This window comes from Aureobasidium pullulans (assembly GCF_000721785.1).
Source record: "Aureobasidium pullulans EXF-150 unplaced genomic scaffold scaffold_15, whole genome shotgun sequence".
NCBI lineage: Eukaryota > Fungi > Ascomycota > Dothideomycetes > Dothideales > Saccotheciaceae > Aureobasidium > Aureobasidium pullulans.
The window spans coordinates 4,335-28,119 of record NW_021941035.1 but is presented as its reverse complement, the minus strand read 5'-3'; the positions used below and the strand labels follow the sequence as shown (position 1 = coordinate 28,119).

Here is a 23,785-nt window from a genome sequence, read left to right as displayed (position 1 = left end):
CGCAGATCAGAGCCGTACGTCGACCGCATGCCAGCAATTGCGCACGACGACTAACCACTCTCTAGGCCCAGTTCGGCACCAAGTTCGAGGGCCACCACGGCATGCAGCCCTGGGTCAGCCTCCCCAACTACAAGGCCTACCAGAGCAAATACGGTCCCAAGTGAGCCACTCTGCAAGCGACTTTGCCAATCGCATCGCCATACTGACCTACCATCCAGCTACAAGATCGGCACCAACTTCCACGGCATCGACCTCCACCGCGCCAGAATCTTGTACGTCAACCGCCTCTCCTTCCGTATCCACCCTTCGCCTATCCGTACACCCTTGAAAGCACCATTCCATTATCTCGAACCGAACATCTTCGATCTTATTCCATACAGTCTGCTAACATGGCCCCTTATAGCGGTACCACCGCCGCTGGCTTCGGTGCCGTTGCTGGTATCTTCGCCCTCTTCTTCTTCGCCGACATTCCCCGTGTACGAAAGGACATTATGCAGAAGGTCCCCTTCATTGGCGACCACTTCGTCAAGGAGATCGCCCCCGAGGACAACCCCTTCTAAACGCCCAATCACTATGGTGATGCTTTCTGGAGTTGGCTGCTGTGTACATTAAATTCAATGGGGTTGCAGCATAAATTGCATGTTTTCTAGACCATCCCATCTGTCCCGTCCCCTGAAAAGCTACGATTGAAAACAAAACAACCCTTCCTTTGGATGCATTTATCATTAATTCCTTTGCGCCTATGCGATGCGCCTAGAATACATAGAATGGCTTGACATGACGTAGCCTCTAGTTGGCCTCGAGTCTGGACACAACCGATGCCATCTCTTCGTCGCCGTATATCCTGAAGCCCTTGTCCTTGGTGACGCTGGCCAACTGCACGTTCTTCGAGTCCAGCTTCTCCTCCATGACCTGCTTCAATGTCTTGAGCACCAAGACCTCGGCCTCTGCCAGCGTCAATGACTTGTGGAACTCATTCTGCAACTCGGCCTGTGCACCCTCTGATCCCGAGCCGATGGCCTTTGCGTCGTAGCGGTAGAATGTGCCTGAAGGTTCGGCGTGGTACCTAACTAGTCAGACGTATGTTTAGTGGAATAGAAGGTGATGATGCTCACAGTGATGGGCCGTTCTCGTCAAAGCCAGCAATGAGCAAGGCGACACCGAAGGGTCTGCTCATGATGCTCTCCTCTCCCTCGGCACCCTCACCGAATCTCAGGGCCAAATCGCAGATGGCCTGGGTACAGCTCTCGACGGACAGAGGTTCGGCGTAGTTGAAGGCGTGACTTTGCGAAGTAATTCTGGCATGCTCGATCATGCTACGGGCGTCGGCCTGCAGACCGGACATGGCGGCACCAATGTGTCTGTCGATCTCGACGATCTTCTCGACGGAGCTGGTTTCGAGCAGTGTTGAAGTGACGCGCTTCTCGACACCAAGGATGACACCCTCGGAGGTTGCGACCTGTTTGGGAGTTAGGGACGGATGGGCCGGTAGGATAATCCGTGATAGAACATACACCGATAGCGGTGGAACCGAGCTTGATGGCTTCGAGCGAGTACTCTACTTGGAAGAGACGGCCTTCGGGCGAGAAGGTGCTGGGACGGAATGAGTTTACTGTATGGAAGGAGAGCGAGGAGATATAGCCTACTTGATACCGCGATCTGGAACAACATGTTAGCAAGATGGCTAGACAGGTGTGCATGTTAGGACTCACCATATTCGGAGCGCGCAATGAACATGGTTGCGGGAGTTGGTGGGGAAGAGCGAGAGGTGGCGGTGAAGTGTGATTATGTGGTGGACGTAGAGCAGGGGTGGCTACTGCTTGGAGTTGTGGAGAGGGAAAGAGTAGACGTTCGGTGGACAGATGGGCGAGAGAGATGGATTGCAGACGGCGAGCTGATTGCCCTCAGGAAACAAGCAGCAGCAGTGATGCACCTGCACCGGCGCTGTTCGAGAAGCTTTGACCCGTGCGGCAGCTTTCCCGACTCGTGCAGCTGGACGCGTCTTTCAAGCAAGCAACAAGCAACCCGACGCGCTATGCACCACTCTTGATTGCTTGCTTGCTTGCTTGCAGCCATGCGAATACTGTACAATGTCAGCTGCCGACAGAAGAACGTCGGCCTCGCACCGCCAAAGAGTCCCTCGTGCTAGTGCTCAGCCAGATGTTTACTCTCAGAGAAACGCCCAGCCAGATGGTTATTCGCAACGAAACGCCCACATCCGTGTCGAATCACATCAACATGAATCTCGTTCCGCGACCGTCACTCGCGTCCGAAGCCTTCATAAGCAACCCGCCCAACCATCTCAACCCTCGAGGCCAAGGCAGTCCGATTCTGTCCCGAGAGATGTCGACCCGACTCCTGCCTGGAACCCCAAGGCCTCCCTGATTCCTCATACTTCTGCCCCGCTGGCATCTCGCATTTCCGTTCCACCGTTAGCCGCCCATGCGCCTTCTGCTCTCCAACCCGAGCCTCTGTCTTCCATGACACTCAATGCTCAAGAAACTGCCATCATTCAGGACCTGTTGTTCGTCTTTATGGGCTTCGAGGGCCAGTATGTCCGCTACACCGATGCCTACCAGCCGACCGAGGAAAAGAGCCGCCTTGCTGGTCCACAGTTCCGCGTATTACCTGGCCTAGACCCAAGTCTAAGGGACTTGACAATATCAATGTTGAGCATGGCTACACATTACGCTGCTGTCGAGGCTTTCGTCGAGGTTCAGAGCAGGGAAGAATTCGGCGCCGTCAATCATGCTCTATGCGCCGCCATGAGGAAACTACTCAAGGACTACCTGATCCTCATCGCCCAACTGGAACATCAAATGCTGACCAATCAATCTTTCACCCTTCACGTCCTGAACCTCCACACCAAACCCACTAGCCACATGATGTTTCAGCTGTACAGCCTAGCCCATGAGATATTGAAAGAGAACTCCATGCTTGAGGAGGATGACGATGATCTGGACGAATCTGATGATTTCGAGAACATCCTAGAGTCTTTGCGAGAAGGCCGAGATGCTGGTAATGTCGGCAGAAAAGTGTGCAAAGGAGGCAGTGTGTTACGCTTAATCACCAAACGCCTGGCTACCATGTCTGGCGATCCTGCCGCTCGTACTCTGCTTACCACTTTATTGCGGGAATCCTCCAGGCCCTATATGGCCATGTTGAATGAATGGCTTCATCACGGCAATGTTCGAGATCCGCATTCTGAATTTCTTATCAAGGAGCAAAAGAGCATTCGCAGAGAAGGACTGGAGCAAGACTACACCGACGAGTACTGGGAAAAGCGTTACACCATCCGTCATGAAGATGTACCCCCGCAACTGGAATCTGTCAAGGACAAGGTGCTGCTGGCTGGCAAATATTTGAATGTTGTTCGAGAGTGTGGTGGTGTTGATGTATCAAGAGACATGGACGATCAAGTCCCTCACACCTTTGATGATGTTCGTTTTCTGGATAACGCCAACTCTGCTTACGCTTTCGCCAATTCTTCGCTCCTCACTCTGCTCCTCACAACGCATGCTCTGCCTGCACGCCTTCGCAGCTTAAAGCATTACTTCTTCTTGGATCGTTCCGATTTCTTCTCTTATTTTCTCGAACTTGGTCACTCAGAGCTTAAGAAGCCTGCTAAATCTGTTAATATCGGAAAGCTGCAATCGCTTCTTGACATCGTGTTGCGACAACCTGGAAGTGTTGCAGCCGAGGATCCCTTCAAGGAAGATGTCAAGGTTGTCATGAATGAGGTCGGCCTGACCGGATGGTTGATGCAGGTCGTCAACGTCAAGGGTCTAGATGCCGACGGTGGAAGCATCACATCATACACACCAGCAGCCAGTGTAATTGGAGACGACAAAGACATTAGTGGTTTCGACGCTCTTACATTCGACTATGCTGTTCCATTCCCTCTCTCGCTGGTCGTTTCGAGAGTAACTCTGACAAGATACCAACTGCTCTTCCGCTACATCTTGTCGTTACGTCACCTTGAGCAGCTGCTAGTAAGCTCATGGGTCGACCATTCAAAAGTCACAAGTTGGCGTCACAAGAGCTCTGATCGGCGCATTGAAGACTGGAAACGTAGGGCGTGGTGCTTACGAAGCCGTATGCTTTGTTTCGTGCAGCAGTTGCTATACTTCTGCACAAACGAAGTGATCGAACCAAATTGGACGGCGTTCATGACTCGACTGAGCGAGGCTGAAGCGCCGGAAAGTGTGGCCGAGGGCGGAAAGGTCAAACGAACCGTTGACGAATTGATGCAAGATCATGTCGACTTTTTGGCTACATGTCTCAAAGAGTGCATGCTGACCAACTCGAAGCTCCTCAGGGTATGTTGTGAATAATCTCATGAACAGTACGTCGCTGACACCTAGACAGATCAACTCCAAAGTTATGGCAACTTGCACGATGTTCGCCAATTATACTGCATCTCTATCTAGAGGTCTTGCCACAAGCGATCCAGATCTTGCTAAGACCGAGGCTGGGAAGCCTGAGCACGATAGCCATAGGCTCGAAAAACTCGATGACATGCTCAAACGCTTCGAGGACAGCTTCACCAGGCACCTTAAGATTCTGCTGGACGCGCTGAATTACCTCGCCGCTACGGAGACCGTGGTCTTCCTTGGACTATGTGCCAGACTCAGCATGGCTAATGAGAACATACCCGGCCCTGTTTCCTCGGCACCGCCTTATGGCTGAAATAAGTAGGGGAGTAAAACAGACGTATGTTATTTGGGTATCATGCTACGAAAACAAGCTTCTCGATGAAAGAGAAGGTGAAGCTAAAAAGAAATGCTTTTCGACGTAAAGCGAGCAATTCCTCCCCAATCAGCGTCTCCTGGGGTCTCTGCTCGCGTCGATGTTTGGATTCGAGTACGGGAACGGGAACATCTGTGCAGCAGAAGATGTGGGCAGAGGAGCAGGAGTAGGTTTAGTCATCATTGGTGCAGTAGGTGCCACACCTGTCCTCCTCACCCCTTCCATAACTGCCGCAGGAGCGCCCATTGGCGCAACAGGAGCCATGCCAGTGCTTTCTCTACGAGCACCAGCCGTCGTGGCAGGCGAAGATGCTGCAGACCCATCGTACTTTCTCAGAGTCTCGTTGAGAAACTGTCTCTGTTGGGCAGCACGGGTATTGTACTCTTTGCATCTGCGCAGTGAGTCCGAGGCAGCGAGCACTTCTGGAGTCGTCTGTTCGGTTATCTCTGGGCGTGTCTTGTTGGCCTCTATGGCATCGGGTGCGAATGTTGCGCTGAACATTCTATTTCTGCAGAAGAAGAAACATAGACTTAGCTCAATTGCACAAAAACACTCGAAACATCATTGGAAGGTCTTTGTTTACCTGACTTCTCTGTCGTGTGCATCTGAATTTGATATCATTGCTTTCAGGCGTGCTTCTCTGCCGTCCAGACGAGGTGTGCCAGGGTTGAAGTTTGTAATTGGCAGCAGCACTGCTCTTGCCATGATCTGACAAGAATCATCAGTAACTTGTAGACTGTTTGTGGTGAATTGTTTTTAAACGTACCGTGTCACGCTCTTTTCTTGGAGGATCGGCCATTTTTGCTTGGTGCTGGGGATGTTGGCTGGTTGTCTCAACGGCCTTCCCCAGATGCGCACGACTTCAGCGACGGACGAGATGAGGAAGCGTGATGATTGTCATCAGCGCCAGGGTTTTTGAGATGGAAGGCTGAATCTCTAGATGCTTGGGGAAGGCGATGACCATGGAAGGAGAGGCGCGATGGACAAATCTAGAATATTGATCACGTGATTCGGGTATCAATACTACCTACTCAACTCGACCGTTCGGCGTGATCACCTCTGCACGGAGTCGGAAGTGAGATTCCAGTTCGCTGGCGCATCTGGCATAAATTCACACGGTACGTGATAGTGGCCGGAACGCAGTACCTTTTACGAGTTGACTTCCGAAACAGTGCATGATTTTAGTTTGCCTATGGCAGTGATACAAAACTACTTTCTTTCCCTAGCAATTCCATTGACTCCTGTACCCTCCATTCCCATCCTAATAGTCCTGTGAGGTATTCCTGTAGACTGTTCTCATAATTATCCGAACGCCTGATAATTTCATTGTCCCATTTCGTGACTGAGTGAAGCTGTCTTTTACGAGGAGGTTCCAGCGATAGAAACGACTTGATCCTCTTCAACGATGGCGTTGTACTTCTCACCCAAGGCCTTGACGCTTTGGACGACTTTAGTAGAAGCAGTGGCAGCGAAGCCCTTGATGAGTGTCTTGTACTCGTGGGTGATGACACCGCCCTGGCGTTGGTTAGTCTGGCTTTCTATCACAATAGGGAAACACAGTATCTACAGCTTCCTTGATGGCATCCATTGCGTGCTCGATGACAGAGTAGGGAGTATCTTTGGGGTAGCTGACGATCACCTGCTTCTGCTCGGTGGCAGCGTAGGCCAAGGCCACGAGGAGAGCGATGAGGAGGAGATGGATGTTGAACTTCATGTTGGTTGATTGATTTATGATTATTGGTAGAGGCAGTAAACTATTGCTGAAAGTGCTGAAAGTGAGGGACCTGGGGTACCTTATGTCTCTGAATGCAGCTGCCTGTTGTCATGGACCGCGGAGTCCAGCCAAGCCATATGACGCTGAGCTTTGAGAGTTTCGGCTTGCCAAGACCCGAGACTAAGAGAAGCCAGACGCAGCGCGCTTTGAATCGCGCATCAGTGAGCAACGACGGACGTCTCACTCTCCTCTGACACGCTAACATCTTCATCACACGCTCGAGGATCTCTCCCACTGAGGTTCTTGTCCAACTCGCAATCACGCTTATATCGAATTCCGCATCTCACCGAACGCACGCGACTGGCCGACCAACCGCCGTGCTCTCCGTGGTCTACCGCTAACCTCTTGTGCTTCATCGCCCGTCCGCAAAGAGAAAACAAAGAACACAATCAGAAGAAAGAAGCACAAATATCATACCTTCCCACTTTCTGCCGCACATTGTGAGCACAAGCAGAAAAAACAAGGCTTTGGGGTGAAAGTGGAGGATTCTTCACAGCATTTGCGCAGAAGATCGAGAATCGGCCTTCACACATCTATTGAGAGCAGCGGGCTGCTTATTGTGGGCGGGAAGAGACAATAGCTAGTATTGATCCATCACACTCTTCTGATTTCACGCCTCTTGGTGAAGCAAGTCTCGCTTGCTACTTGCCATCTACTCACCTCTTGTGGTTGTTCAATCCGACCAAAAAGGGCCTGCATCTCTTTTCTCTTCCGTCTGCGGACCGGATAGCGCGTTGACTGTCTCTTTCTTGAGCCACTTTCGAAGGAAGCTATCCGTGACTCGTAGTCTGCTTTTTCTGCTTTTCCATCTACTACTGAAAATCAATATCTTGCCTTGAAGAATCATGTCTGCTGCCGACCAAGTCTCGGACGAAGTCGCCCTGGACTTTCAGGAATCGCTGCAAGACCTTCAGAACAACAACAGATATGAAATTAGCAACTTGACTATCATCGCCAAGGAGAATACCGAACATGCCCAAGCTATAGCTATGGTTTTGGAAAAGCACATCAAGACGGTGAGATCCAGCAACGCCGAGATTTCTTCTTACTTTCGACTTTTACAGAAAGAATTGGCGCCCCCACGAAACAAATTGACTGACCCGAATACAGACTGCCCCTGGACGCAAGCTACCTGCACTTTATGTACTCGATTCTATCGTGAAGAATGTTGGCACACCATACACGGTCTACCTTGGAAGGAACCTCTTCTCTACCTTTATGGACTCATACACTCTTGTAGATAGCCATACAAGGAAAAGCATGGAAGCTATGTTGAAGACTTGGAAGGAGCCAGTGCCTGGATCCATGGACCCTCGACCGGTCTTTCCTGCAGATGTCACCCGCACCATCGAGAATGCGCTTATCAAGGCAAGAACGGCCGCGGTGCAACTCCAAACCAGAAATCGCACTCCTCTCGGAATTCCAGGAAGGCCCATGTCATCGGCATACAGAAACACACCTACTCCGCCACACAACGCTGGTCAATTCCTTCCCCCTCCGCAAGACGCCTATCAAAATGGATTCCGCAGTCAACAGGTATTTCATAGCAACAACTCATCGTATTTATCAAACATGACTGACATATTCAAGCCCACGCCTCAGCAGTTTCCTTCAAACCAGCTGCCTCCTGACATCGCGCGCTCGATATCGGCCGCACTCAATCCGCAAGATGATCTGAACAAGCTGAAAGCCGACATTCATGGCTTGATCGCTGGCTTCCAAACAGAGTTTGCTCGCAACCCATACGACTCACAGGTACAGACTAAGCTCAAGGCTCTTCTTGATCTCCAGGCTGTCGTACAGACACAGCAGCTCAACCCTGACGCAATTGGCATGATCAAGAAGCAAGTGGCACAACTGCAAGCCGTTCAATCACAACCTCTCCCACCTCCTTCCGCTACGCCTCAACAACCGCAGTGGCAAGCTCCGACTCCTGTTGGTCTCCCCTTCCCGCCTCCGCCACCCATTCCTCATGGCTTCGCACCTACCCCGTCAGCTCAGCCACCTGTCGCCCCTCCAGCCTTTGCACCAGGTATCCTTGAGCAGTTGCTAGCATCCACTGCCAATGGTCAGAAGCCCAGCACACCTGTGGTCCAGGCCGCCTTGAACTCAATGCCACCCCCACCCACCACACAATCACCACGGACGGCTGCCGTAACCCCTGCTGGTCCGACTGGCAACCCTCTTCTCGATGCTCTCCGTGCTGCCAATATCCTCCCTGCATCCAATAATGCTACTCCTACACCTGGATTGGCCCCTCCTGTTCCTCCACCAGCAGCTCCTGCCCCCGCTCTTTCTATCCTTCAACAACTCCAAGGTCTTGCACCGAAGCTGCCTACGCCTTTACCACCTCCGGGCACTCCAGCCAAGGTCCGCATTCCTTTGAATGCTGCAGCACTGAAGAGGTATGTCTACATTTAGAAATGTTCATGACTTGTCTAACTTTATCTACAGCTTCCGCCCAGAGGTCGTCCACACGCTGTACGACGCGCAACCAAACCAATGCACTACGTGCGGTCGCCGCTTCTTGTCCACTGACGAGGGTCGCGCTCAAAAGGCCCGCCATCTCGACTGGCACTTCCGCAGCAACCAGCGTATCGCTGACGCAGCCCTTGCTGCCGGCCTAACCCGCAGCTGGTACATCGATGAGATAGAATGGATTCGCCTGCGCGAAGTCGACGCTTCCTCAGCTGCTGCCGACACAAACTCCACCAGCACAACTACCGCCAAACCCATCAGCGTACGCGAAAAGTACATCCCTGCACCTACTGGAGCAGCAGCCAACGCCACCTGCCCAATCTGTCAAGAAAAGTTCGAGCCTGTCTGGCACGATGAAGCTCAAGAATGGGTCTGGATGGATGCCGTCAAGGTCGGCGGTCGCGTGTTCCACGCTTCTTGCCACGATGAGGTCAAGAGAGCTGGTGGTGGTGATAGGGGTAGAAGTACTACTCCTGAGGCTGCAGGCGTGCTCGGGAAGCGAAAGGCCGAGGCTGATCTGGCCAACCTGAAGACGAAGTTGAAGAGAGAAGTTGCTGCATAAGGGAATGGAGCTTTATAGATCTGGTTTTGCTTGTAGCGTGGAAGCATATGCATACATTCTTTCGTCATCAACTTACTTGTCATCGTCACCCGCTCCTATGATATGTCACTGTCATTTTTGTTGTAGTATTCAGGATTCTATAGGACAACTTCAGCTTAAAAGATGCCGTAAAGATGCACGATCTTTTTTTGAGCTCGAGTGCGTTGGCAAGTGAGATGGGTGTTCAAGGAGGCTCTCTAAGGAGTAGTTGCAGAAATCAAACAAAATTGTGCATTTTGACATTCAAGTTCGTCAAGACTTTGTCAACAGGAGCAGCAGATAGCTGCGCGCCCCTGTGTTACTCCCTGCGGACTGTTTCTTGTCTCCAAGCATTTCTCCAGCTTATCAAAATGCAGATCGATTTCCTGCGTCTAGTAATTGTCCACTGAGAGCAGATGTTGATGATATCCCTTTTGGACTTTTCGTGTTCTTGAGTGCTGTTGACATGTATGTCGGAATACAGGATGCGGGTTCAAGATATGGGTTCAAGACATGCATTTGACTCAAGTTTTCAAGCTACAGTCCCAATAATTGGAGCTGAGGCTGTGTATCTGGCTTTGGTTGTGTCAGAAACGGATACTGGAGGATGCTCTGGTCATCGATGTGTGGTCCGAAATCATGGGCATCAAAGATTTCAGTATACAAGGCCGAAGTGAATGCGCAGTAGTAGAGCTTGAGATATGAGACAGTTCTTTTGCACAGGAATTTTGATTCTGGACAGTGACAGGAAGGAACGTGATCAACAGAATGCAACGCTGATAGCTCCTGCCATTGCAAAAAACCCCATCATTCACCTACGCTCTCCATCAATAAATGAAACCCGTGAAAGACATTCACTGTCCTTCAGTTCTCTCCTCAGAGGGCATGTAGTACTTGTCACTTCATTTGCAACGAGATCAGAAGAGAGCATTAGACATTCGATCGGCAACAGAGGATGGAAGTAACGGTAGCATCTGTTGTCACACCTCACTCGGAGCACGAGGAGTCATTCTCACTTGGTGTGTGGATGTATGTAAGGTCTCTCAAGGCTCCATCAACATCCTCTCCTCTACATCAACATCAACCCACACGGTCTTTGCTCGACCAAAGTGGGTTCGCAAGCAACATCTGCTTTCTGTCATCACCACTAATAATTTTCACAGGATGACAGACCTACCAACGTTGATCAAGCAAAGCAGAGATCTTGAGAGAAAGATCAAGAAGATCAAAACTCGCAATGCCAACAGAGATCTAATCGACAAACGCAAGACCCTCGAAGCCCAGATTGATCAGCAGACCGAAAAACTCAACGATATCAATGGCAACATCGAGTCCTCCCAAAAGCAGATGCTGGATGTGTGCGATGAACTCGGAGAAGCTGCACGTCAAGTCAAAAGGCTTTCCAAGTACGACAGGTCGGACCTCGAAGTTGTTCTGGTAAGGAAGATCGTGGACTCCTGTATTCACGGATGTACGCTGATTTTGTAGAAACTCTTGGATGAGAAGGATGAAAAGAAATCCTTTACCGAGTTCAAAAAACTACGCAGAGCAAGAAAACAAGTCATGAGATGGAGAAAATGCTGGACGACTTCAACAAGAAGGTTCAAACGTACCGCAGTCTAACACCCTCCAACGGCTGGATTCTGCACCTCCTGGCCGAAACAATCTTCCTACAGAGTCAGGATAAGTTTGGCTGGCAGGTTGATCTACCACCTACTTTCGAGAACGACAAAGCGGTAGAGATCTTCCAGAGCAAAGTGGCCGAGAAACTGGAGGATATGAAGAAGGCCAAGAAACAGTCTCATCAGCTCACCTAAGAAGAATTTTCTAGACCCATTAACTCTCTCCAACTTTTGAACAATTGAAACACTCTTCCCCCAACACTCTGAGCCATACTAGCATTCCATTCGAGTGAAGTAGCATGGCTTTAAGCGTTAGAACAATGACCATAAGTGAGTCAATCGTAATCTTCGATATATTGGCTTAACAAAATGTCTTTGCCAATGTCGTATAGGATAAGCTGTTATGGTCCAGATGTTCTGCTGGGACGGGTCTGCACATCAATCATGTTTATAGTGTGACAACATAAGCCATTTTCGAAAACGGAAAGAGTTTTCGATAATTAATCACTTTTGTCATTCTCCATCGAGAAGATCTTTCGTTTTCCTCCAGACAGGCTAATGTGTTCCGCCCTATAGCATGTTTGTTGTCTAAATACCAATCAATCTAAAGACATTTCTAGGAAGGTCGTTAGCTTTACCATTTATCAAAGCCTAGGATAACTTAACATTGTCTCGAAGGCCGATAAGCCTGCCTTGTAAACCAGTAAAGTCACGGGTAGTGGCAATTCGTGAATATGTGCCTAGAACAAGAATCGTACGTGAGTAAGATGTTGACGAGACAACAAGAGTACAATTGGAAAACAAGAAAATATATCAATTTTACTACAAGTACATGCTGTTGTTTACAAGGATGAGAATGGTGAGAACAGAAATGGTAGGAACCCACACCTGGGTTCCCAATGCGATGCTTTTCGAGTTTCCTTCAAGCCTCGAGCCAGGAGGCTGTCAAAGGAGTCGTCCATCACAGATGGATCATGATTGTTGAAGTGGGAGCAGCGTAAAGCTCTTGAAAAGGTCAACCAAGGTACCGATTATACTCTTTCCGAGTCGACGGCGTGACCACTGGGGCCAATCGAGGTGTCTGTAAAAGAAATAATTAGCTTGGGTGAGGATCAAGAAACAACAGAAAAGAGACTTACAATCAGCTGTGACGAAGCAACGGTCAACCTCAGTCAATCCCTCGCAGGTGTACTGAATTGTCTCGGCAATGTCGTGAGTGGATGTCAACTTTGACTGTTCACTCAGAATGATGTCGATCTCAACCCAGATGCCATCGCCAGCGTGGTAACTGGTGATGCTCTTGAAACCCTCAACGACAGGCGAGAAACGGTAACAGAGGTATAGCAGCTTCTTCTGCAACTGGTCATCGGCTGCCTGGCCAGAGAGTCTGGTGATGTTCTCGAAGCAGGTGCCTGCCCAGTCGTAGATGATGAAGAGGGAAAGAAGACCGGCACCTGCGGGGTCCAGCCACCATAGGTCTGCCTTGTAGCCAATGAAGGGGAAGAGCAGGGACAATGTGTTGAAGACGACATCAGTCTTGCAGTCCTGTGCCAGAGCTTGGACTTGCGTTGTCTTGATGCGGACGCAGCCCAAGCCGATGATGCCCTTGATGATGATGGTACCAGCCATGGCGCCGATGGCGATAGCAGGAAGTTCCTTGGCCTTGTGTGGAGCGTCAGGCATCAATTTTGTAACCGACTCCTGCAGAATTTGGAGGAAGGAAATGACCATGATGATTGAGAACACGAGGATACCGAGCGGTTCGAGTCTTCGTCTGCCGACCGGGAACTTCTTGTTAAGAGCTTTGAGGCGCCATTGGACCAGTCTGTTTGTGCTCCAGACAATGAGGGTGCACAACAGATCTAAAGCGGAATCGACGAGCGAGGCGATCAGAGAGAGCGAGGATGAGTAGAAGGCGGCAGCAAGCTTAGCAATCAGGAGGATGATGTTGGCGATGACGTTGATGTTGATGGCCCACTTGGCCTTCTTCTCTGCCTTTTGTCTGCTCTCCTTGACATCGTCAGGTAGGAACTCCCAAATGTTTCCTCCAGCGCCCTGGAGTCCACCAGTGCGTTCGATGTGACCGTCGCCATCCGCATCTGGATTGAACGAATCCAAGACATCATCGGCCAATGCCTTGACCAAAGCATCCACTTCGGCCCAGTCATCCAAGCGATTGTTCTGGTCCTCGTAAAACTTTTTGACCTTCTTGTTCTTGATCTCCTTCAGCTCGTCCTCAGACTTGCGGAACTTTTCAATGTCCACATCTTCGACACCAGCCAGGATCTTCTTCTTGAGAGCTTCTCTTCTGCTGTCGTGCAGAGCGGTGTGAGCAGCATCTCTGAAGCGGAACATGTTGGGCTTGTTCCTGCCATTCAAACCGCTCTCGAGGTCGCTCTTGCCACGCTTGGCTGCATCCGGGCGGGTACGGCCATTCGTCTTGTCGTCGGCCAGGGACGCGACGTTTCTTCTGCCAACCATCTTCGAGATGAATTGTTATTCTTGGCTATGTAGATTGGAGTGCCAATGGGTTTTCGTTGCTGTTGACCTGTTGACGACTGGTGTCGAATATGACGTGGGCCGAGTCGATGGGAGATCGATTCCGGGGAGCGTTGATCTGGGGTGCGATCTTGTATTTCGTGCTACCACCTTGTCGCCTTGTCCTGTCGGGCTTGAGAATGCTTGGGGACAAATGCAGGAGGCTTCAACTGTGTATATAAACAGACATGGCTCCAGTTTGAGCAATTCAAGGACAACGAGCTCCACTCGTGGACCCAAAACCGGTTCCGCGTATCCAGGTTTGGCCGCATGACGTCTCCAGCTATTGTTCAGTGCTCGATGCTCGGTGCTCGGTGCTTCGTCCGCCCACTCATGACGACGACGATGATGCCTCGTAGTTGGGGAATAAACGCTCCAAGAACGAGATATACACTCCGAGGAGCCTGTCGTGCATCTCTAGCTTGTCGTAAAACCAGGAACAATCATGACCAGCGTGTATTCTGCCGCGAGTGCTGTCAGCTTTGACGAGCTGCTTGCTCACCTGAAGTCACTCCCCGTGCCGCTCCTTCCGCCAGCAAAAGCCATCGATCCGACTCTAAGCGACAAAATAGCTTCTCTATATTTGCATCCAGCACTTGAAGCCCTGCTACATTTACTCAACCATGACCTACCCTCCGCTCATTTCCTTGTGCGACATATGCAGTCCGATCCTGCATTCGAGGCCATGTATCTTCATGGCATTCTTCATCGTATAGAAGGGGACTTCAACAACACCAGAGCCTGGTACTACGACGTTGCTGAATCTGAGCCATTCGAGTTGGTTTGGGGAAAAGCCACAGAGGATGAGAAGGCTGCTGTTGAGAAGAAAAAGGAAGAAGGCGAAAACAAAATGCCGCCCCAGAAATCTGCTCGAGACTTCGTAGACAGCCTCGAAAAGCTGTCCAAGGGTCAAGGCGATAAGCAAGCTCTCGGGAAGGAGAGCAGGAGAGAGTTCGACACTGTCCTCGATTGGTGCATCAAGAAGTTTGGGACCGGAAAGCACACAGATGCCTCGAAGGCATGGGTCCAACCAAGTCAAGAAATCAGCGAGAAGGGCCAAAGCATGGTTACTGGCAACGATGGTTTTAGGAAGTTCTAGTCATGTAGTATGCAAAAGCTTGAGAACGGTATCAGATTAGTAATTTCAGAGTATGTCATTCTGATGCATCGTCACCAGAACCGAGTGTATGGGAGACTCCAGAGTACGGTGTGCTCACTAACCGAGCTTGACCGTCACAGATGAAAGCTTGGTCTTGAAGTGGTCGCTGTGGTTATGAGTTTATGTTCTGACTGTCACGGTTCTGAATGTCACAATATAAGAACGTATTAGAACTTAAAATAGTGTCTTGAAAACAATTGAACTTTCGCTGCTACGCTTGAAGGGGGGCGCATAATTGGGACACAGAGGAAATAGCAGTTCTTAGTACACACTCTTTGGTATAATCTCCATTCACCTTCTTCCGCCAAAAACGACCCCCTCCTTTTTACAATGTCATCTTTTGATATTCGTCGCGGATATGGTTTTGGAATTTCCCAAAAGAGCTTCTCGTCATTCTCCATCAAGAAGAACTCTAGTTCTTCTCAAGGTCTGCGAGGATCTTCTCACCCTTGGCTCTTGCTGACTCGAGGTCACCAACCATGTAGAAGGCACCTTCGGGAAGGTCATCGGCCTCACCGGCCATGATGGCCTTGAAAGACTTGATGGTGTCCTTGAGGTCGACGAGCTTACCCTCGATACCAGTGAAGACCTGGGCGACGGTGAAGGGCTGCGACAGGAAACGCTGGAGCTTACGGGCACGCTCGACGGTAAGCTTGTCAGCCTCAGACAACTCGTCCATACCAAGAATGGCGATGATGTCCTGGAGCGACTTGTACTCCTGGAGCATCTGCTGGACCTTGGAGGCGGTGTCGTAGTGCTCCTGACCGACGATACGGGGGTCGAGCATACGAGACTTGGAATCCAGGGGGTCGACAGCGGGGTAGATACCCAACTCGGAGATACCACGAGACAAGACAGTGGTGGCGTCCAAATGGGCGAAGGTGGTGGCGGGAGCAGGGTCAGTCAAATCATCAGCGGGGACGTAGACAGCCTGGACCGAGGTAATGGAACCCTTCTGGGTGGTGGTAATACGCTCTTGCATACCACCCATGTCGACGGCGAGGGTGGGCTGGTAACCGACGGCAGAGGGGATACGACCAAGAAGGGCAGACACCTCGGAACCGGCCTGGGTGAAACGGAAAATGTTGTCAATGAAGAGAAGCACTAAAAGGTAGGTTAGTCAAAAGCGCTCGTAGTTTAGCAGTTCATTCAAGCAAACTCACCATCCTGACCCTCCTCGTCACGGAAGTACTCGGCGACGGTAAGACCAGTAAGAGCGACACGGGCACGGGCACCTGGGGGCTCGTTCATCTGACCGAAGACGAGAGCGACCTTGGACTCGCCGTCGAGCTGAATGACACCGGTCTCCTGCATTTCGTGGTACAAATCGTTACCCTCACGAGTACGCTCACCGACACCAGTGAAGACTGAGTAACCACCGTGAGCCTTGGCGATGTTGTTCTGTGGCAATTGTCAGTAAACACGAATTGGACAAGCAGCGGCACAGAAACATACGATGAGCTCCTGAATGAAGACAGTCTTGCCGACACCGGCACCACCGAAAAGACCAATCTTACCACCACGGGCGTAGGGGGCGAGAAGGTCGACAACCTTGATACCGGTGACAAGAATCTCGGCAGAGGTGGACTGGTCAACGAACTCGGGGGCTTCGGCGTGAATGGGGGCGAGCTTGGTGCCCTTGATGGGACCACGCTCGTCAATGGGGTCACCAGTGACGTTCATGATGCGACCGAGACAGCCGGGACCGACGGGAATCATGATGGGGGCGCCAGTGTCGACGACCTTGCGGCCACGGACGAGACCCTCAGTACCGTCCATGGCAATGCAACGGACGACATTCTCACCCAAATGTTGCTAGAGCTTGTTAGATGATGCTTGTGGGTTGCAGGGGTATTGCGGCGAAGCTTACGGCGACCTCGAGAACGAGCTTCTGGCCACCGTTCTCGGTGGTAACGGCGTTGAGAATGGCGGGCAGCTGCTCACCGTCGAACTTGACTGTGAAGAAGCATCAGTATGGGTGCTCTGGAGGCGACTACGACATGCGGTCGGCGACAATGGCGCGGCGGCAGTGGCGCTTGTGCTTCGGCGTCGTGGGGAAAAGGTTTTCTCATACCGTCGACGACGGCACCAATGACCTGGTGGACTCTGCCATCGGTGTTCGAGGCAGTGCTGGCGAAGCGCTGGCTAAGGGCGGGAGCGAATGAAGGCTTGATGGGCTGGAAGGCGCGCTGCAGAGTAGCAGGGCGACGGGCAGAGGCCCTCAACGACCTGGCAATGCCGCTGTGAAGCGCAGTCGGGTCAGTCGGACTGGTCTCGCGAAAGTTGGTGGCGACAGCTTGGAGCGTACCTGCTGAGCATTTTGACGGGTCTCGGGAAGGAATTGATGGGAGTGGAGAGGTGATGGAGATGGAGGTCGGTCTGCTGGGAGGTTGAAGTTCGAAGAGCCACCTCAAGTTCTTGCCGGGCGGGAAAGGACCGAGCTCGAGATTCCGTGACTTTGCAACTTGGCCACAAACAGGCGAGTCCTGCACACAAACTCTCACCGCCCGAGGGGTTTGACCTGCTGCACCATCTCACAGCTTCTTCACTTGATTCTACAGCTTTATGTGTTGTCTATATACTCGAGCCACAGGCAATTGGAGTCGTACCTGCCTCTTCCACGCAGCCTGCTCATTTCTGCGTCGAAAAGTGGCCAGCACTTCTGACCTCCAGATCGCGGCTAAACCAAACCCTTTTGGGAAACTCTCCCGATTTGTTCCTTCCTGTGCTGCGAGACCGGTCTTTGTGTCTATCAAAACATTCGATGCGCCTGCCTTTGATGGGCATTTTCACTCGCGCCTTCCCTCGCCCTCCTACTTCTCAAACATCAGTCGCCTTTGATCGACCATAAACACATCCAGTGGCACACAGGATTCACCCCCTCTTGAATATCTAAATTGGCCTTCCGGCGCACTCATGCTCCTCCGCGTCCGCGCTCATATCTTCTAAGCAAGTCGCTACGCACCCACCACAGAAGCTGCAACATACCTCGACAACTTTGTCACTCCCAAGGCTTTCAGCAAAGGAACGATACCAAAACAACTCTTCCAGAAAGACCGTGCCGTTGCGCACTACATACAATCAGTCGAACCACTTGAGGATGGTTGTTCTCAAGCCATACGTCCCACACCCCGGTGGTATCAGCGTGGACGAGATGCATATCTGCGTCCGAATCTACATGACGGACTGATATCGCAGCAAGCCGCACAATACCTCTGTTCCTTCCAACAAGGAATATTGGGACGTGCTTTGTCTCCGAAAGAGCTGGCCAGGAACGTCTTTGACTCCCTCTGGTGTCAAAGGAGCTAGAACAATGAGACAAAGGCTATTGTTGTGATCTGAGATCGCTGTATAAAAATAGAGGTACATGTGCCAGAGTCTCATCGTTGCGACAAGACATCATCAGGCACCAACAGCACAGGTAAGATCACTACTAACTTATATACTAGCAACACAGAACGAACATAATGCCTTGGGGTATCACAGCTGAAGACATGGCGCGGTTGGCTGCCATCGACACGTCTAATCCGCCTCTACAGCCACTTCCTCAAATTTCTCGCTCGGTCGATAAGGAGACATGGCATACCGATTTCACTCGATGGGCCGAAACCTGTCAAGATCTCGTCGATACTCTTCACGCCAGAGAGCTCAGGCACATCATCGAGGCGGCAAGCCCGAACAATATCGATCACCGTCTTGACATGCTTGCCAGGATCTATCAGCACGTCGACTCTAACCAGGCAACCATCGAGGCTCTTACAGACATGATTGAGGTTTTGGAGACCGAGATCGGATATCTGGAAGAGCACATTGGTAAGTCCATTTCCGAGTTCGTCTTTTCATCCCCCAAACTTGTCGACGAGTACATAACGCTGGAGAGACATGCACGCAATACTACGTCGTCAGCGGCTCATATAGCCGCGATCATGACCTGGTATCACGACTGGCCCGCCGGCTTCGCCTTCTTGCTGCGCATCCACGCTGTTCACATCCGCAGAGTCGATAATCTCAAATCGAAACGTGACCTCATTTCCTCTGGCTGTCTCGACTTCAAGCAATTCCCTAAAGTTTGGTCTGTCCTGCTCTGGGACGACAATGTCTGGCCACATGGCTACGGCTATGAACGCAACCCGAAGTCATGCGGTCTCGCTGACTTTCGCCCACCCAGACTAACCAAGGCCACTTCTGATCAGGCTCTTCAAAATGTTCGATCCTCTGCCATCATCCGCTCCGAGCGTCGTTATTCGGCTCTTGCCCGTCTTGCTATCGGTAGGGCAGGTATCAGCGACTTTCTCGCTCCTAGTTACGTCGACACTTGGTATCACAGTTTCCGCAGGTGGCTGGACCACACTGTACCTCTATTGATTCAATCTGACTCTGCATACGCACAGAGATGGATCGATGTTGGTAAAGATCTTGAAGTGATGCATCATCGCTGGACTGCTGAAGCTGAATACCAAGGTCCGCGTGTCTTGACCACTAAGCATGCCTGCTTCTACTTGTCAAAGGACAAACGTATACTCCGCGAGTTTGGAGAGTTCAACCTTCCCGTCAACCACACTCCCCTCTGTGTTGAGATTGATTGAAGGAGAGGTGAGTTCGTGCTTGTGATTTGTGTTCTGTTGTCCTATTTACTCCGTATCTTTCTTTTTGTCGTAAGGCCTGATGTTGTCTATAATCTTGTTCTCGAATCCAAATTTTCGCTTCTGAAGTACCCGCCACTCCTCTATATTTTTCACCATTATGTGTTCCCAGTAGTCCCTCAGTGTAGTGTTTCATGGTAACCCGCGTGGATTACATGGCGAAAACCGTCCAAATGCATTATCGCCAATGAAATCCTTCAGGTAAGCACAAACGCACCAAGAACTCCTCGAACATATCCAGCAAGCCTCAGAGAACACACCGACTCACCTAAATAGCATTGACGAAGCACACCGTCGCCGACGTAACACTCCAAGGTGAGCGACAGGGTGACACCCTCACCATCCCTATCAGCCTTTCTCACACGGCCTTAACGCCACCAGCAAAAAGAAAAAAAATGCAGCCATCATTAATGAAGCTTATCTCATTAATCAGACGCTCTGCCAATTACACATCACGTGAGCCTGTAATTTCTACAGGTCAGCTTTTAACCTTTTTTTAGCGTGCACAGTCCGGACTTAGTAGCAAAAGGTAGGAAAACACGCTTGCTTATTAGCAGAGCGTCTAAGAGTTTATTATACCCTCCCTACTAAGTAAGTCGTTAACTCGACGCGATTTTAACTACTCTAAGAGGTATACTAGTCTACTACGTACGTTTGCACATTAGCTTTTTAAACCTATAGATTCTACAGACCGAGAACTTTCATTAAATATATATTTTAGATAACGGTAAATGGTGCGCCGCACTTAAAACCTAATATAGAGATATGCGTTTAGCTAGTACGCGTCCTACCAAAATTTCTCGACTACTATCTCTTACCCCTTCGCTAGCCTATAGAATCTATAGGTTAAAAATNTAGTCGCGCGTTAGGGGAGATCTTAGGGTAGTATCTACTAGGTTTGTTCGTCCTTATCCTTAACTTTCCTCTATCATTACTAACTCTATTTAATAGGGCACCCGTACCGGCCCTCGATCGCGATGTCCTATGCCTAGTATAGCTTATACTATGCTAGGTACCGGCCCTCGATCGCGATGTCCTAGTCGGATACCCCTATTTATATGCACCGTAGAGCGAGTCGCTTACATGCCTCCTAGAGTAACTCGCTCTATAGCTACTACGAATAGGGAGGGATACACCCTAGCTTTAACGATCTCTCTAGTTCTTAGGAGGTTTATTACTCTATCTCCTATCTTCTTCCTCTAGCTAACATATTTCGTAGGGTCTAGCACTTTAGCTCTTAATTGCCGGAGGCGTCCTAGTCTATAACTTAGACTAGACTAGACGTCTCCTACCGCCGCATTAAGGAGCTTAAAAGCTAACACCCTCCTAAGGACTAAAGATGTCGCGAATAGGGCCGAGAGATCGTACGTTACGCGCTCCTCTAATGCTTATCTAGAACATCTACTAACCTTTAATGTAGGTACATGTAAGCCTCCTCGTTAATAAGGAGCTATCGTCCGTATCCGTCGTCGTAATCTAATAACGGCGACACGGACGATAACTATCTCTCGGCCTTCTTATCTCTCTTAAAGTAGAAGGAATCCTATTCCGTATGCTAGACAATAATAGCGCCTCTACTTTAAGAGAGACGTCGCCGCATCCTCCGCTAGTATAAGAACTATGCTAGGTAATAGCACCCTCTTCCGCCCTCGTGCCGTCGATACTACCGACGAGGAGATTACTCGACTCCGTATAGAGGGTAGGGAGAGGGTAGTAGCGTCGATAGGAGCAAGTAGAGACCGAGGCCGCTAATAGGGCCGAAACTAGGTTAATAGCTAAGGCTAGAGGTGTATGTTGTCGCTTTACATCCCTTCCTTATTCTTTCGCATACTAACTGTTATATCTAGGGCCTCTCCTTCTCCTATCGACGCTACTACTAATATAGCTAACGCCGCTGCTCTTAACGAGATTACTATACTATAAGGCGTCTTATGATCCTTTACTATTCGGTTAACTAACAGTAAAGGATTATAAGAAAGCCTACGAAGAAGCCGAGTTCTTAAGGCGTCGAAGTTCTATCCTCGAGATTACTACACTATAAGGCGTCTNATCTATTGCCGCCCTCCCTTAGACTCGCTCGGTAATCGCCCGCCGACCCTACCCCGTTACGTCGCTACCTAAACTCGGCCTAAATCTTAACCTATAGATTATATAGGTTAATCGTTTGTTCTTATAACCTCCGCTACATCTCGCTAAACTATATAAGTCGACCCTATTACTAGCCTATAGATTCTATAGGTGTAGTTCCTAATATGCCCTTAAACCTAAGGCGTTAAGTAGGCGGGCGTTTCTAGAAGAGTTAAAAGTCCGGAACACTAAAACAAAAGAAGGATAAGGATAATATAACATAACCCTTAGCTCTAAGGTTATAGCTAGTTTAGAAGAGTACCCGCTTTAGCCGTAAGCAACTTAATGCACTCCTATAGAATCTATAGGCCCCTAAGGGCCGCCGACGAAGCATGTTAGTGTAAGAGGTATAAGCTCTATTTCTCCGTTGCTACGAATCTAGTATTAAACTAGAATAGTAGAAGCTACTTATCCTCCGCGTAATCGGGCAGTTTACTAGCTACATTGTAAAGAAGGAGTAGGTGCAGGCATTATAGCAAATTTGCTTTTTAATAAGTAATACTATCCTTATAGCAAAGACTAGGTTTAGAAAGAGCATTCCTCTTTAGCTATTCTCGCTCATTACTAGTCTTATTACGATCTAGATCGTTCCTCTAAACCGTCTTAGAGCTTAACATAAGAAGGACGTTCTAAAGTACTATAGAAACCCCTATCTTATAACTGCTAAGACGAAGAAGACTCGACTATAGATGCTCTCGGAGATACGGCGTAGTGTTTATATACATATAATCCTTAGTCCGGAGCAAGCAATTAACCCTACGTTCCGTAGTGTCGTCCGCGATAGTCTCCGAGACCGCGTTAGCCTTATTACGATTAATAAGCTCTATTTAGTCTCGAGTTAGAAGGACTTTAGGCCCGACTTTTAGTATATAAAGGACCTCCGTACATGCCTATATGTAAATACGCCCCTCTTCGGCTATACTACTATACTCGACATCGACATAGAGGCTAAGGTAAAGGTCTATGCTAGGTTTCGACCTAATAGTAATAAGCTGTTTATAACCGAGGTAATCCGTACGCTAGTAGATAGACTAGAGATTTAACTAGTCGTTAAAAGAATAGAGCAAAGGGAACTAAAAGGAGAGCGATTAATCTACGCTATCCTCTCGTAAGGACTAGTAAATAGCAAATTTAATGCCGCGAAGATCCTAAAGACTATCGTCTTTATTAACGGGAAGGCCTTAATTGCTAACTAACTATAGCTAGCCCGCGATGCCGTTATTATAGTAGCAAAAGGCTCGGTCGGTGCCGATTAAGCTCGCCGGATTGTCGATTTTTACACTAGTAAAACCCCTAAGTTTAACTAAGAAGAGCTCTATAAGGACTTCGGCGATATAGCAGAGTCTACCTGCCGTATTGTGCTCGCTATAAGTGCACTTAGAACTAGTTTAACGATGCTAGGCCTTAATACGGTAGTATTAATTAGCTTTCTAATCGACGGTTTGCCTATTAAGTTCTAGCAGCGTGTCGGTCGCGTTAGAAGGATAGGTAGACTAGTAACTGCTATTTAGGGTATGCCTTATTAGGCATTTGATGTTCTAGAAAAGACTAACTAAGTGGTTAAGCCTATAACTACGCCGACTAAGGCTAGGAAGGGAAAGGGAAGGAATACCATAAAGTAGAAGGTAGCCTTAAGGCTTAGCTAAGTCTACACGGCCTCTAAAGATCTAGGTATAGTCATTCTACGGCCTGTAGAATCTATAGGTGCGTCCGAACACGGGTCTATATATAACGACGACCGAACAAAGGCAAATACTGTTCCCCGGGGCTAGACGTAGTCTTATATAGATAGTAAACGCCGCGCGGAGCTCTATCTAATATTCTGTTAGATAATTAACGGACCATACGTTCGCTAGCCTATACTCGAGCATCTTAGCTAGCTTCGTATACCGGTAGATTAACGAGGCCCTAGTCTAGGAGGTCGTTATTGTTTAACCTATTATCTAGAGGTGTGCACATTTAATGCCCCTAAGCTACCGAAGCGAGATAAGCCTCTAACGAAGCCTTATAACAATTTAAGATAGGCCTATAGTCTAGAGTACATTATTAAGTAGCTCTAAAAGGCAGTAGGGGACATAGTCCTATTAAGTTAGCGCTATATGCCTATACCGTCCG

The 23,785-nt window shown here is 49.6% G+C and overlaps 11 protein-coding genes across 11 annotated transcripts; 6 read left to right on the top strand and 5 right to left on the bottom strand.

Annotated features, from left to right (window-relative positions):
• Positions 1-128: 128 nt before the first annotated feature.
• M438DRAFT_347374 (uncharacterized protein) lies at positions 129-996 on the top strand. Its single transcript, XM_029905888.1, has 2 exons — positions 129-160; positions 219-996. Exon 2 carries the CDS (start codon positions 390-392, stop codon positions 558-560), a length of 171 nt encoding a protein of 56 aa, XP_029758287.1. The 5' UTR covers positions 129-160; positions 219-389; the 3' UTR covers positions 561-996.
• Positions 675-1,913, bottom strand: M438DRAFT_55116 (proteasome subunit alpha type-5). The gene is made up of 5 exons (XM_029910182.1): positions 1,713-1,913; positions 1,647-1,659; positions 1,515-1,593; positions 1,116-1,459; positions 675-1,066 (listed from the first exon to the last, which is right to left on the bottom strand). Exons 1-5 carry the CDS (start codon positions 1,735-1,737, stop codon positions 790-792), a joined length of 738 nt encoding a protein of 245 aa, XP_029758286.1. The 5' UTR covers positions 1,738-1,913; the 3' UTR covers positions 675-789.
• A 177-nt stretch (positions 1,914-2,090) lies between these two features.
• On the top strand, positions 2,091-4,689 carry M438DRAFT_277880 (uncharacterized protein; the record flags this gene model as incomplete). Its single annotated transcript, XM_029900957.1, has 2 exons — positions 2,091-4,319; positions 4,369-4,689. 2 exons carry the CDS (start codon positions 2,091-2,093, stop codon positions 4,687-4,689), a joined length of 2,550 nt encoding a protein of 849 aa, XP_029758285.1.
• A 129-nt stretch (positions 4,690-4,818) lies between these two features.
• On the bottom strand, positions 4,819-5,548 carry M438DRAFT_278378 (uncharacterized protein; the record flags this gene model as incomplete). Its single annotated transcript, XM_029901001.1, has 3 exons — positions 4,819-5,257; positions 5,333-5,457; positions 5,516-5,548. The coding sequence occupies 3 exons, from the start codon at positions 5,546-5,548 to the stop codon at positions 4,819-4,821; spliced, it is 597 nt and encodes a 198-aa protein (XP_029758284.1).
• Positions 5,549-5,898: 350 nt separating this feature from the next.
• On the bottom strand, positions 5,899-6,545 carry M438DRAFT_347370 (uncharacterized protein). Its single transcript, XM_029905887.1, has 2 exons — positions 6,317-6,545; positions 5,899-6,264 (listed from the first exon to the last, which is right to left on the bottom strand). The coding sequence occupies exons 1-2, from the start codon at positions 6,461-6,463 to the stop codon at positions 6,109-6,111; spliced, it is 303 nt and encodes a 100-aa protein (XP_029758283.1). The 5' UTR covers positions 6,464-6,545; the 3' UTR covers positions 5,899-6,108.
• Positions 6,546-7,368: 823 nt separating this feature from the next.
• Positions 7,369-9,563, top strand: M438DRAFT_357167 (uncharacterized protein; the record flags this gene model as incomplete). The annotated part of the gene is made up of 4 exons (XM_029907151.1): positions 7,369-7,539; positions 7,634-8,059; positions 8,114-8,928; positions 8,978-9,563. 4 exons carry the CDS (start codon positions 7,369-7,371, stop codon positions 9,561-9,563), a joined length of 1,998 nt encoding a protein of 665 aa, XP_029758282.1.
• Positions 9,564-10,745: 1,182 nt separating this feature from the next.
• M438DRAFT_337147 (uncharacterized protein) lies at positions 10,746-11,398 on the top strand (the record flags this gene model as incomplete). Its single annotated transcript, XM_029903961.1, has 2 exons — positions 10,746-11,018; positions 11,129-11,398. 2 exons carry the CDS (start codon positions 10,746-10,748, stop codon positions 11,396-11,398), a joined length of 543 nt encoding a protein of 180 aa, XP_029758281.1.
• Positions 11,399-12,234: 836 nt separating this feature from the next.
• Positions 12,235-13,684, bottom strand: M438DRAFT_376139 (uncharacterized protein; the record flags this gene model as incomplete). The annotated part of the gene is made up of 2 exons (XM_029908641.1): positions 12,235-12,284; positions 12,343-13,684. 2 exons carry the CDS (start codon positions 13,682-13,684, stop codon positions 12,235-12,237), a joined length of 1,392 nt encoding a protein of 463 aa, XP_029758280.1.
• A 396-nt stretch (positions 13,685-14,080) lies between these two features.
• On the top strand, positions 14,081-14,900 carry M438DRAFT_347367 (uncharacterized protein). Its single transcript, XM_029905886.1, has one exon. It carries the CDS (start codon positions 14,187-14,189, stop codon positions 14,838-14,840), a length of 654 nt encoding a protein of 217 aa, XP_029758279.1. The 5' UTR covers positions 14,081-14,186; the 3' UTR covers positions 14,841-14,900.
• Positions 14,901-15,103: 203 nt separating this feature from the next.
• On the bottom strand, positions 15,104-17,219 carry M438DRAFT_347366 (ATP synthase F1, beta subunit; the record flags this gene model as incomplete). Its single annotated transcript, XM_029905885.1, has 6 exons — positions 15,104-16,004; positions 16,064-16,301; positions 16,356-16,715; positions 16,771-16,856; positions 16,975-17,141; positions 17,209-17,219. The coding sequence occupies 6 exons, from the start codon at positions 17,217-17,219 to the stop codon at positions 15,313-15,315; spliced, it is 1,554 nt and encodes a 517-aa protein (XP_029758278.1). The 3' UTR covers positions 15,104-15,312.
• A 1,133-nt stretch (positions 17,220-18,352) lies between these two features.
• Positions 18,353-19,486, top strand: M438DRAFT_398618 (uncharacterized protein; the record flags this gene model as incomplete). The annotated part of the gene is made up of 4 exons (XM_029909372.1): positions 18,353-18,997; positions 19,037-19,105; positions 19,136-19,252; positions 19,292-19,486. The coding sequence occupies exons 1-4, from the start codon at positions 18,368-18,370 to the stop codon at positions 19,484-19,486; spliced, it is 1,011 nt and encodes a 336-aa protein (XP_029758277.1). The 5' UTR covers positions 18,353-18,367.
• Positions 19,487-23,785: the final 4,299 nt, after the last annotated feature.